This window comes from Salpingoeca rosetta, assembly GCF_000188695.1.
Source record: "Salpingoeca rosetta unplaced genomic scaffold supercont1.27, whole genome shotgun sequence".
Taxonomy (NCBI): Eukaryota; class Choanoflagellata; order Craspedida; family Salpingoecidae; genus Salpingoeca; species Salpingoeca rosetta.
This window is the reverse complement of record NW_004754907.1, coordinates 155,624-167,290: the sequence shown is the minus strand read 5'-3', so window position 1 is coordinate 167,290 and position 11,667 is coordinate 155,624. Positions and strand designations below refer to the sequence as shown.

The window sequence follows — 11,667 nt, the reverse complement described above, 5'->3', positions numbered from 1 at the left end:
CTCCTCCTCCTCCTCCTCCTCCTCCTCCTCCATCCATCCTCCTCCTCCTCCTGCATGCTGTAGCACCAAACCAACGGTGTGCTCCTGTTTCTACCTCCTCCTCCTCCTTATTCTGCCTTTCGTCCTCTGTATCTGTCTCTCCAACTTTTCACTAGACGTGCCGGCTTTACGACGTGGACTCCAACACGCTCAAGTTCACGTTTTCGCACGATGCACCGGTGCTGGACTGCGCCTTCCTCGACGACACAACAGCTTTTGGGTATGTTCATGATAGTGGGCCGAGTACAGCAGCGCGTTGGCTCGGTTTGCTTGTACTGTGTGTGTGTGTGTGTACACGAGAACGTGAGGGCTCGTGAGCATGTTACTAGCTTGCAGCGAGTGACAGCACACACGTGTTTGCACTCACACACTCACACGCACACGCGCGTGTTTCCACTCCCACACATTCACATTCACACACACACACACACATACACGCACGCACACAACGCGCTCGCGCTTGCTTCTTCCCAAGTGCGGGGATTGACAAACAGCTGCACAAGTACGACTTGACGACTGGCAAGAGCTCCGTTGTCGGGTCGCACAGCGAGGCCATCAAGTGTGTGGAGTGCTCGATCAAGCACGGCGTGGTCATAACCGGCAGCTGGGACAAGACCATCAAGCTGTGGAATCTCGAGTCCCTCGAGTGCGTCGGCGAATACGCCCAGCCAGACAAGGCATGTGGGGGTGGAGGTGTGCGTGCGTGTGCGTGCGTGTGTGTGTGTGTGTGTGTGTGTGTGTGTGTGTGTGTGTGTGTGTGTGTGTGTGTGTGCTTGTGTGTGCATCTGTGCGTCTGTGCGTGTGTACCTGCTTCTGCGCCGACATCATGTCCGCCAAGTTGCCTGTGCGCATTCATGCTTCGTGTTGACATGCCCATCTCACCCCCTCGCGGTATCTGTCAGGTGTACACGATGGCGTTGGCTGATGACCGCGTGATCGTCGGCATGGTGCGTTCCAGAGCACATATCGTGATGGCGTGTAGATGAAGGGGAGGATGGTGTGTGCTGTGTATGTGCGTGTGTGTGTGTGTGTTGTGTTGCGTGTGTGTTGTATATATGTGTGTGCTGTGTGGTGTGTGTGTGTGTGTGGTGTGTTGTGCGTATGTGTGCGTTCACGCTGTCACATCACTGATCCTGCCCTTGGCTTTGTTGCTTTGGGTACACAGGCTGGTCGACACGTGTGGGTGTGGAACCTCAACAATATGGTGAGAAGCACAAGTGCGTGAACGTCCATGTGGGTGCATGTTTGTCATTCTATCTTCCTGTGTTTTTGTCAATTTGTCGACCCATGCGTGCGTCTGTGGACGGCCAACGCATCTTCTCACCAGCAAACGCACACACACACACACACACAACACAACACAACACAACACAACACAACACACAACACAACACTTTGACAACACAACACAACACAACACAACACACAACACAACACAACACAACACAACACAACACAACACAACACAACACAACACACAACACAACACAACACACAACACAACACAACACAACACAACACAACACTTGACAATCACCAGAGTGCGGTGGAGCAGCGACGAGAGTCGAGTGTGAAATTCCAGACCCGGTGCATCCGTGCAATGCCGGACGCCCAAGGTGATGCGCGCATCTATGCACACATATGCACACACGTGAACCTACACGCACAAACGTGTGTTCACGCGCACGCATGAATGCAAGCGTGCATACACACGCATACACACAACCCATAAACAACCTTCTCACACTCATCATACCCATCTCTCATCTCGTACACCACCAACCACACCCAGGGTATGTGCTCGCGTCGATTGAGGGCCGTGTTGCTGTGGACTATCTCGACCCGTCTGAATCGTCGCAGAAGCGCAAGTTTGCGTTCAAGTGCCACCGCTCGAAGGAGAACGGGCGTGATGTCATCTACCCGGTCAACGCCGTCGCCTTCCACCCAACGTGCGCGCACTGTGCTGTGTGTTGTGTGTGTGTCTGTGTGTCTGTCTGTGCGTGTGTGTGTCTGTGTGTCTGTATGTGCGTGTGTGTGTCTGTGTGTCTGTCTGTGCGTGTGTGTGTCTGTGTGTCTGTCTGTGTCTGTCAGGTGTGTGTCTGTCTGTGTGTCTGTGTCTGTGTGTGTGTGTATTGGACTGCTGGATTGGGATTGTGTTTTCCTCTGCATTTTCTCTTCCTGGGCGCCTCTGCAGCAAACGCGACCTCACCATTCGTTTCTCCCACCACCACCACCACCACCACCACGTGGGTTCAGCTTTGGCACGTTTGCGACGGGCGGGTGCGATGGGCTCGTGAACGTGTGGGACGGCGTCAACAGGAAGCGCGTGTACCAGGTGATGGTGCCGGTGGAGTGGTGGTGGCGGCGGCGGTGGTGGTGGTGGCAATGTTACCTGCAGTGGGGGGTGGTGTGGGAGGAGATATGACGCGTGCACGGCTTGTTCACCGCTTACTCGCTACGCATGTACACTCACACACACACATTCACACACGGTACCACGCCGACCACCACCACGACCACCATCGTGACTGCCCGTCGTCAGTTCCACGAGTACCCGACGAGCATTGCGTCGCTGTCGTTCAACCACGACGGGTCGCTGCTCGCCATTGCCGCATCGTACACATATGAGGAGGGCGACAAGCCGTAAGCTGACGCTGTTGCTGTCTGGTGGTGGTTGTGATGGTGTTGCTGTCTGGTGGTGGTTGTGATGGTGTTGCTGTCTGGTGGTGGTTGTGACGCTGTTGCTGTCTGGTGCTGGTTGTGACGCTGTTGCTGTCTGGTGCTGGTTGTGACGCTGTTGCTGTCTGGTGCTGGTTGTGATGGTGTTGCTGTCTGGTGCTGGTTGGGGGGGGGTGGCATTTGTTGCTGTTTTGTTGCTGTTGTTGCTGTTGTTGCTGCTGTTGTTGTTGTTTTGTTGTTGCTGCCACTGCTCCGACAACTTTTCTTCTTGTTCTTGCTCTTGTTGCCATAGCTCACGCGTCCCTGCGCCAACCCCTCCTCTTTCGCCAGCCACCCGCCCGACGCCATCTTCATTCGTCGAATCACGGAGGAGAACGTCAAGCCAAAGCCACGCTCATAGACACACACGCGCGCACGCACACACACACGCACACGCACACGCACACGCACACGCACGCACACTCAAATCAACACACGCACCATATGTTCCACGTTTTTTTCTGGTGTTGTTTCTTCACTGACTAACAATACAATCACGTTTCGTTTCAAACAAATGAACAAGAAACAAGCAATAGCTCAGAAGGAATGCGACAGCAACAAGCAGCAGCACACATATGAACACGCCCGAACAATCATCACATCACAATCACAAACAACAACACCACGCCCAGGTGCTGCAAGGGGTTTTGGTTTTCATATGGACAAGGGGACAAGCGAACGCGCAGAAACGAGGGGAAGGGACGCTGGCAGGTGCTTGTATGTGTGTATGTGTGTAAGTGTGCACATGTGTCTGTTTCCACGTGCACATGTGCAAGTGCGTGTGCGTGCGTGTGCGCGCGTGTGGGCTATGCGGTGTGTGTGCCTGCGCGGGGGCGGAAGTGTGGATCTGTGGGATCGCTTCGTTTCGTCGCCTGGAACTTCCACGCTTTTGCAATCAACCTCACCTGTCGTCACCGTGGTCGCAATGATGGTGAGTAGTTGGTGGTTGGACACACACGCGGATTGGACGACACAGCAACATCCAATGCACAAAGAGACATCGCACTCTCCACTATCATTGCTAACAAGCGAAATCACTCACACATACACACACACACACACAAGAACACACACACACACACACAAACACACAAGAACACACACACACACATACAACCAAACAAACAAGCAATCAAACACCAACAAGATACGGACCGGGATGATGGACGTCTTGTCGTTCTCCTCCTCAATCTTCTGCAGCGTGGCGGCATCGAGCAGCGGGAAGCGCACATGGTCGACAACACCACGCAGGACCTCCGCCATCGTCTGGTCCGTCACCACAGAGTTGACTGTGCCCCACTCCTTGACAGAGGCAAGCACGTCCACCTCGTCAATCTGCAGGTTGTCGCTCTGCAGGATAAAGGCGAATGTGTCCGCTGACATCTCGACAAAGTGGCGGGACTTGAACACGGCGCGCGTGTTGTCTTCCACAAACCGCATGCACGTGTCACGCAAGTCTGTTTGGTTGTACGCAATGGCCGCCTGAAAAAAAAAAAAAGATGGGAAGGGGGGTTGTGGAGAGAGTGAGGCGTGAGGCAAAGGTGGGTGGCGTGTGGTGGACAGTAGAGGGAGGAATGACGCACGTATCAAAAGGAAGCAAAGAAGACGCATACATCAACATGTGCGCACTCATGTACGAGCACACACACACAACACGCACACCTGCATGGCGCTGCATGCTGTGTCGACGGTGAGGTGAGCCTTGATAAAGTCTGAGCAGCACTGGGCAAGCCCGTCCAACCCATACTCAATCGCAGATGCCAGCACATCCACCACCGTATTCTGTGTCAACTGGCATCGGTTCGTGTAGATGAACTCCAGCACCGTCAGAAACACTGCAGCGTGTTCAGGGCACATGGCAGTGTGTGGTTGCACAGGACATGAGCTGATGAAGACAAATTATACTCACAACAACAACAACAACAACAACAACAACAACAACAACAACAACAATAGCAACAGCTGCAGTGACGGGAGCAGCGACAGTGGCAGCAAAAGCACCGGCAGGGACAGTGGGAATCGCGACAAGAATCGCAAGTACAAGTGTGTCTCTTGCTCGAGGTCCGTCACCAGCTCAGTCACACCCTCCCAAGCACATCGCGGTCTCCTTTGGCTGTGTGTTTGTGTTCGTGTGGTGTGTATTGGTTGGTTTTGTTGTTGGCAACAAAGAGCAGCCGCTAAGAAATCCCTGAGTCAGCAATAACACGTTTCCCATGTGTAGGGTTTCAGCCTACATCTAGGGTGTGAGTCATTCTTGCTTGTGTTTGTGGGCGCAGCACTCCTTCCTGCCTTCCTTCCTCTCCAAACCACACGCGATCTCGCTCGTTGGGTTGTTGTGACTCGACGAAAAGGTGCGTGTGTGTGTGTGTGTGTGTGTGTGTGTGTGTGTGTGTGTGTGTGTGTGTGTGTGTGTGTGTGTGTGTGTGTGTGTGTGTGTGTGTGTGTGTGTGTGTGTGTGTGTGTGTGTGTATACATATATGAGGTGAGAGTGCGATCCTTGTGTGTATGAGGTGAGAGTGCGATCCTTGTTGTGTTTGTAATAAGAAGTGAAAGCTTCATTTTGGCTCACTCACGCGCACGCCGCTGCAAACCGTGTTTTGTGTTTGTGCGCAGTTAGTTGTCAATTTACATTACAAAACCAGGTCCAAACCGCCACGATGGGAAACATTCTGTGTGACGGCAGCCCAATTGAGTCGGATCCCCGGTACCGCTTCCAGGGCCGACAATGGGAGACCTCCATGATGGACGCCCCCTGCAACAACTGCAAGGGTACGAGAGTGCGTGTGTGTGTTTGGGGGGGGGGAGTTTGTGTGTCTTTCTCCCTGTCTCTCCGTCTGTGTGTGTGCCTGTGTGTGTGTGTGTGTGTGTCCAGACATTTCCCGTTAACGACCGTCAAGCTGCGCAGCCCCTCCCGGGTTACCAGTGGATAAAAAATATCAACGGGGGCCGTTCCTGGCATTTTATACTGTCCGTAAATCGAGTTGCCTCATGTGTTCCCCAGACGAGGTTGATCCGTCTGAATTACCAATAGTAGTATTGTCTACTGAATTATCCACGTCTTTTTTAGTCGGTTCAGTCATCGGTTATGTCTAATATGTCCTATAGGGTGTGTGTGTGTGTGTGTGTGTGTGTGTGTGTGTGTGTGTGTGTGCCTGTGTGTGTGTGTGTGCCTGTGTGTGTGTGTGTATGTGTGTGTGTGTGTATGTGTGTGTGTATGTGTGTATGTGTGCATGCTCTGTTTGTCTGTGCGTCTTTCTCCCTCTCTCTCTGTCTGTCCTTGCCTCTCTGTATGTGTGTCTTTCTTTTGCCTGGATGCAAGCACAGCTCAATGAACGCCGCACCTCTCACTTCCTTCGCCTTCCTCTCCTCCTTCTCACTCGTCTTTCTTCTACCAGGCTGCTTCCTGGCCATGTTCTGCCCGTGCTGCTTTGCGTACCACCTTCGTGTGCTCGCCCTCGAGGGCCGCATGGAAAACTACTCTTGCTGCCAGGGCTACCTCTGCCCAACGTGCACGTCCAAATGGTGCGTATGTCTGTCTGTGCGTTTGCGCGCGTGTGTGCGTGTGCGTGTGTGTGTGGCGTCATTATTTGTGGCAACAAATACTCTCACTCTCCCTCTCTTCCTCTTCCTCTCACTGCAATACGTCACCCCACCTTTACTCCACCAGCATCCCTGGCCAGGACTCGTGCCCGGAGTTTTGTCTGTGTCTTGAGGTCACGCTGTGTGAGAACTTTGCCATCTCCTCCACGCGCTTCTACATCCAGGACCAGCGCCAGATCATGACTGACCCATGTGTGTACTTTGTTGTGCTTATGCTTGTGTGCATGTGTGTGTGTGTCTGTGAATGTGACTGTGTTTGTGTGGCTGTGGCTGTGTGTCTGTGTACGCCCCGATACTTTCTCGTGTGTGCACGCTCCTTGCGTTTCCAAGTACCTGCTTGCGTGCCTCTCTCTCTCTCTCTGTCTCTCTGTCTCTCTCTCTCTCTCTCTCTGTCCGTCGCCATCTCCTGTTGCTGACATGCATTGCTCGCTCTTGCCTTTTCCTCGGCATACGTCCATCTCCATCATCATCACCGATCGACACACGCAGGCGACAACCGCATCATTGTAAGTCACACATCACCACCACAGATGCATGCACACTAGCAAACGCGCCACATGCATCCACACGCATACACACCCCATGATGCACCCACGCACACGCGCCACATGCCTCCACTTGCACGTGAACCTCACCTCACACTCCTCAACCCTCCCCTCCCTCCCCCCCCCCTCTCTCTCTCTCTCTCCTTCCGCCCCCCTGTCTGTTCATGCGCACAGCGGTTCAACAACTGCGTGCAGATTCTGTCGTTTGTGTGCCACATCCTGGCCATCTTCTTCCGCGAGCTGCGCCACCTCGCCCACCTCCTCGACCTCTTTGCAGACCTCGTCTACTGTCAGTTTGTGTACTGTTGCTTGTGCGTGTGTGTGTGGAGGCGGGGGTGTCTGCCTGTCTGTTATGTGTGTCTGTGCATCATCTGCACAGTGCTTTGAACACCAGCCCTTCCCCCTTCCGCCTCGTTCACACACACACACACACACACACACACAGGCATGGTGCAGGCGTGCATGCAGGCGCAGACGCACCACGAGCTGACGCTGCACCCGACGGCCGTCGACTATGGCCAGGCGCCGCGCACCATCACGCAGCAGCCCACCGCATCAGACAAGGCCCCGCTCATGGGACACCAGGCCCCGCCCGCATACAGCGAGTGATGACACGACGCTTGTGCTTGTTGCCACGGTTTTCGCTGTTCTTCTCCGCGTTCGTTGTTGTCATTCGTTTGTGGATGGCCTGTCGTCTCAGGGGGGTCTCATGCTTCCCCAGACAATCAACACACACACACACACACACTCCTCCGCCGTCTCTCTCCTCTCCGTTCTCCCCTCTCCTTTCTTGCCTTCTTCACGTGCAAGTTGTTGGTACCCCTTTGCCTTACTTGCGTGTTGTTGTACTCGCCCCACCTGCTTTGTGTTGCTGTCAACCCCTCACTCCGCTTGCATGTATGACTTCTTCGTCCATCCTCTGCCTTGTTTGCTCGTTCACTCTGCTTTACCCTGAGCACTGCCAGTGCCAAGCGTTACGCGACACACACACACGCGCGCGGCCACCTCCTTTTGACTGCTGCTGTCGTCCTCTGTTGTCTGTCTTGGTTCTTGTTCGCGGCGCGTGTGCATGTTTTCATGCACGTGTGTGTCCTGTGTTTTTGATGCCCCCACTTCCTATATGAACCATCCTGCTGCTGTCATGCCACATTGCGCATCAACAAGAGAGAGCGTGTGTGTCTGTGTGTGTATCTGTGTCTGTATCTGTCTGTGTGAGTGAGAGAGTGAGAAAGAGAGTGTGTGTGTGTGTGTGTGCGTGTGCAGAGAGAGAGAGTGTGTGTGTGTGCGCGCGCATGAGTCATCAAACCACGCACCAAGATTTTCAGAATGCACGGGTTGAAGTCGCTAAACAGCAAGCCGGTTTTTTTTTCTTCGGCGGCGGATTTGCTGACACACACCGACCACTCACTCACCACCGATATCCACGCAACAACGAACCGAGCAGCCATCATGTTCTTCACTGGCGACCACAAGAAGCGCAAGGTGGTGTCGCTGGGTGGACGCAGACAGCAGCAACAGTCTGCCAGCGATGCTCGACAAGCCAGACAAGCACGCCAGGTGCGGTTGGAGCGAAGCGAGAGAAAGGGGGGAGGGGGGAATGAGGGGTTTGCGTGATTGTGGCGGTTACAGCACCTACCGCGGCGCAAGCTGGAACTGTTGTGGCGACACCAGGTGTTCTTCATTCGTTGCAATTGCTCGTCGCAATGCGCTAACGTGTGCACTGTGTGTGGTGTGCTGATAGCGGGAGCGAAAGCAAAAGGAAGCAGCAGAGCGCCTGCAGGAATGGTGGCGTCAACGCTACGCCTGCCTTCAAGAGGTAAGCAAGCCGTTTCTCGTGTTTACATTTGGTGTGGATGCTGTCTGTGCCTTGAGTGCCTCACGAATCAACAACGACAACCTTCATTGCATGTATTCCTGTTCCAAACACAGCGGCAGGATCTGCAGCGCGAGCTCGACAGTCTTCTGGAGTCAAAGGTACGCGCGTTGGCCGTGTGTGCTTGTGTAGTGCAGGCCGAACTTGAGCATGGGCGGGTTGCAACTTGCGGTGGGTTGCCTGCCGATGCCTAATCAATCATGCTGACTATCTTGAAACTCGATTCTTGTCCTTTGGTGTGGCAGCTGGATGATGACACAGCTGTGCAGCGCGCGCTGCTGCTGATTGCGTTTCTCGGTTCCCGTGGCAGGCAGGATGACACCACCCGCAACCGCTGTGTGGTACGCAAACTCAACGTGAACACGACGGCGTGCTTGTGTGTGTGTGTGTGTGTGTGTGTGTGTGTGTGTGTGTGTGTGTGTGTGTGTGTGTGTGTGTGTGTGTGTGTGTGTGTGTGCGTGTGTCTGTGTCTGTGTATGTGTCTGTGTGTCTGTCTGTTTGTTTGCCTGTGTACATGTGTATGACCCTCTACCTGGGTGTAGTGTGTGTATTTGTCTTGTCCAGCTCACATGCCCAAACTTCCGATTGCATCATCATTCCTCCTACAGCAGCGCTGGCAGCGACACCACCCGCCTCTTCTTCCACCGCCTCCTCACGCAGGACCTCCCACAAAGGTTGCTTGCAGGCATGCGCATGCTCATCCATGCTGCTGCTGCTGCTGCTGCTGCTGCTGCTGCTGCTGCTGCTGCTGTGTGTGTGTGTGTGTGTGTGTGTGTGTGTGTGTGTGTGTGTGTGTGTGTGTGTGTGTGTTGTATTGAACCGTGTCCACTGTCTCACTCCACGCGTCACTGTGCCATCACCATCACCATCTCCATCATATTGCCAGCCTGTCGCATCACCCCATCCTGTGCGGACTGATTCTCCACACACTCGAACGCGTCGATCCAATCGACATGTAAGCAAATTGTGTGTGTGTGTGTGCGCGCGCGCGTTGTATCTTGCACCATGTGTACGCCTTTGATACTGCTTTGCTCTTCAGTGTCTTTGTCTCGTATATTTACCGCCACCACCACCACCACCACCATCATGCCCTCGTGCCCAGGCCCACGTCACTGCCGCCCGCAAAGATGCTGGCGCTGTGCGAAAACCTTACACACGCCGTCGAAGCAAAACGTGCGCACAACGCTGTGGTGAACGCGATGCTCTTTGCTTTGTCTCGTTGATGTGTCCCCTTTTGCGTTTACCATATTTGGCGCTACCACCACCACACCACCACTCACACACACACACCACCACCACCACGCCACCACGCCACCACGCCTGCACCAACGGCTGTGCAGGGGAGCACGTGACTGCGGATGCGTTTGCTGCGTATGCGGCGGCGAGCGGATCGTGTCTGTCTGCCCTCCACCCGCACATCCTCTCCGCATGGGCACACGCCACTGATGATGATGACAACGACGACAACGCCGACGATGATGACGATGCAGTGATGGACACCACACAAGATGACACGCAGCGTGAAGCCGCCCCAACGACTACAGCATCAGCCGCACGCGCCTCGTCAGCATCAGCAGCACGCGCCTCGTCAGCAACAGCAGCACGCGCCTCGTCAGCAACAGCAGCACGCGCCTCGTCCCCACCGCCACCGCCATCACCATCGCCGATGTCTGTGCGCGTGCGTGCGGCGGCCGTGTTTGACCGGGTGCTGCACGTGTTCTCCGACACGGCCATTCTTCGCACCCTCGTCGCATTCCTGCAGCAGCGACAGCAGCAGCAGCAGCAGCAAGGTGGTGGTGGTGGTGGTGGCACGATGGATGTGAGCAAGGATGATGGTGACGGTGCTGACGAGCAGGAGGAACGAGGAGGAGAAGGCAAAGTGGAAGCAGCCAAACCCGAAGAAGGCACAACTCACAGTGCTAAACAACAGCACCAGCAGCATCAGGGTGCGGTGGCGAGGAAGAAAGAGTCGAGTGGTGGCGGGTTTGATCGCGCCGCCGTCGTCGTCTCCGTCTACACGCAGCTCGTGTCCCTCCTCCGCTCCAGCACACAGCCGGAGGTCAAGGCAAAGTACGTACAGTGTTGTCTGTGTGTCTGTGTCTGTGTGTCTGTGTCTGTGTCTGTGTGATTGCCTGTTTGTGTCTGTGTCTATGTGTGTGTCTGTGTGTGTCTGTGTGTGTACCTGTGTTCTGCTCGTTGGTTCGCATGTTCTCATTTATCGAAACGTCACCTTGTTCTTCTCCTCTTGACTGCTTCAGGCTCACGCAGATGCTGACGCAGCTGTCGGCGCACGACGCATTCGTCTCCGCCCTCTGGAGGTATTGTGTCTGCCTGTCTGTGTGTGTCTGTCTGTCTGTGTGTGTGTGTGTTTGTTTGTTGGTGTGTGTTTGTGTGTGTGCGTGTGCGTGTGTGTGTGTGTGTTGTAGTCTTCCTGCTACGTTCACTCATCTGTGGTGCTGCCATCTTCAGTGAACGCAATCACCAACCAACCAACTAACCACCAACCAACTAACCACCAACCAACCAATCACCAATCACCAGCCACTCGTCGCCCCACGTGTCATCGCTCGCTGCCCTTGCGACTGCTGACATTGAATCGCTGGTGCGCTGGTCCGCATCTCCGCCCGCCGCCGCCCTCACCCTCCTCTGCGGTCAGTCTCTTGATAGTGGTGGTGGTGGTAGTGTTGTTGTTGTTGTTTAAGTTGTTGTTGTTGTTGCTTAAGTTGTTGTTGTTGTTGTTGTTGCTTAAGTTGTTGTTGTTGTTGCTTACGTTGTTGTTGTTGTTGTTGCTTACGTTGTTGTTGTTGTTGTTGTTGTTGTTGTTGTTGTTGTTGTTGTTGTTGTTGTTGTTGTTGTTGTTGTTGTTGTTGTTGTTTAGTTGTTGTTGTTGTT

At 54.3% G+C, this 11,667-nt stretch overlaps 4 protein-coding genes across 4 annotated transcripts in view; 3 read left to right on the top strand and 1 right to left on the bottom strand.

Annotated features, from left to right (window-relative positions):
- PTSG_08955 (mitotic checkpoint protein BUB3) overlaps positions 1-3,294 on the top strand; it is a 4,576-nt gene extending 1,282 nt beyond the window's left edge. The window contains exons 2-10 of the mRNA XM_004989695.1: positions 156-259; positions 515-716; positions 942-986; positions 1,205-1,243; positions 1,580-1,655; positions 1,832-1,988; positions 2,296-2,374; positions 2,582-2,682; positions 3,049-3,294. Coding sequence (XP_004989752.1) covers positions 156-259; positions 515-716; positions 942-986; positions 1,205-1,243; positions 1,580-1,655; positions 1,832-1,988; positions 2,296-2,374; positions 2,582-2,682; positions 3,049-3,118 — 873 coding nt within the window. The 3' untranslated portion in view covers positions 3,119-3,294. The remainder of the gene's footprint in view (positions 1-155; positions 260-514; positions 717-941; positions 987-1,204; positions 1,244-1,579; positions 1,656-1,831; positions 1,989-2,295; positions 2,375-2,581; positions 2,683-3,048) is intronic.
- Positions 3,217-4,614, bottom strand: PTSG_08954 (uncharacterized protein; the record flags this gene model as incomplete). Its single annotated transcript, XM_004989694.1, has 3 exons — positions 3,217-3,662; positions 3,913-4,239; positions 4,420-4,614. 3 exons carry the CDS (start codon positions 4,612-4,614, stop codon positions 3,564-3,566), a joined length of 621 nt encoding a protein of 206 aa, XP_004989751.1. The 3' UTR covers positions 3,217-3,563.
- Positions 4,615-5,414: 800 nt separating this feature from the next.
- On the top strand, positions 5,415-7,511 carry PTSG_08953 (uncharacterized protein; the record flags this gene model as incomplete). Its single annotated transcript, XM_004989693.1, has 6 exons — positions 5,415-5,526; positions 6,153-6,279; positions 6,425-6,549; positions 6,847-6,863; positions 7,077-7,191; positions 7,348-7,511. The coding sequence occupies 6 exons, from the start codon at positions 5,415-5,417 to the stop codon at positions 7,509-7,511; spliced, it is 660 nt and encodes a 219-aa protein (XP_004989750.1).
- A 768-nt stretch (positions 7,512-8,279) lies between these two features.
- Positions 8,280-11,667, top strand: part of PTSG_08952 (Ube3b protein) — a 7,491-nt gene continuing 4,103 nt past the window's right edge. The window contains exons 1-10 of the mRNA XM_004989692.1: positions 8,280-8,459; positions 8,644-8,718; positions 8,832-8,876; positions 9,021-9,116; positions 9,340-9,449; positions 9,662-9,730; positions 9,878-9,948; positions 10,116-10,845; positions 11,034-11,093; positions 11,317-11,426. Of these exons, the coding sequence (XP_004989749.1) occupies positions 8,352-8,459; positions 8,644-8,718; positions 8,832-8,876; positions 9,021-9,116; positions 9,340-9,449; positions 9,662-9,730; positions 9,878-9,948; positions 10,116-10,845; positions 11,034-11,093; positions 11,317-11,426 (1,474 nt within the window). The 5' untranslated portion in view covers positions 8,280-8,351. The remainder of the gene's footprint in view (positions 8,460-8,643; positions 8,719-8,831; positions 8,877-9,020; positions 9,117-9,339; positions 9,450-9,661; positions 9,731-9,877; positions 9,949-10,115; positions 10,846-11,033; positions 11,094-11,316; positions 11,427-11,667) is intronic.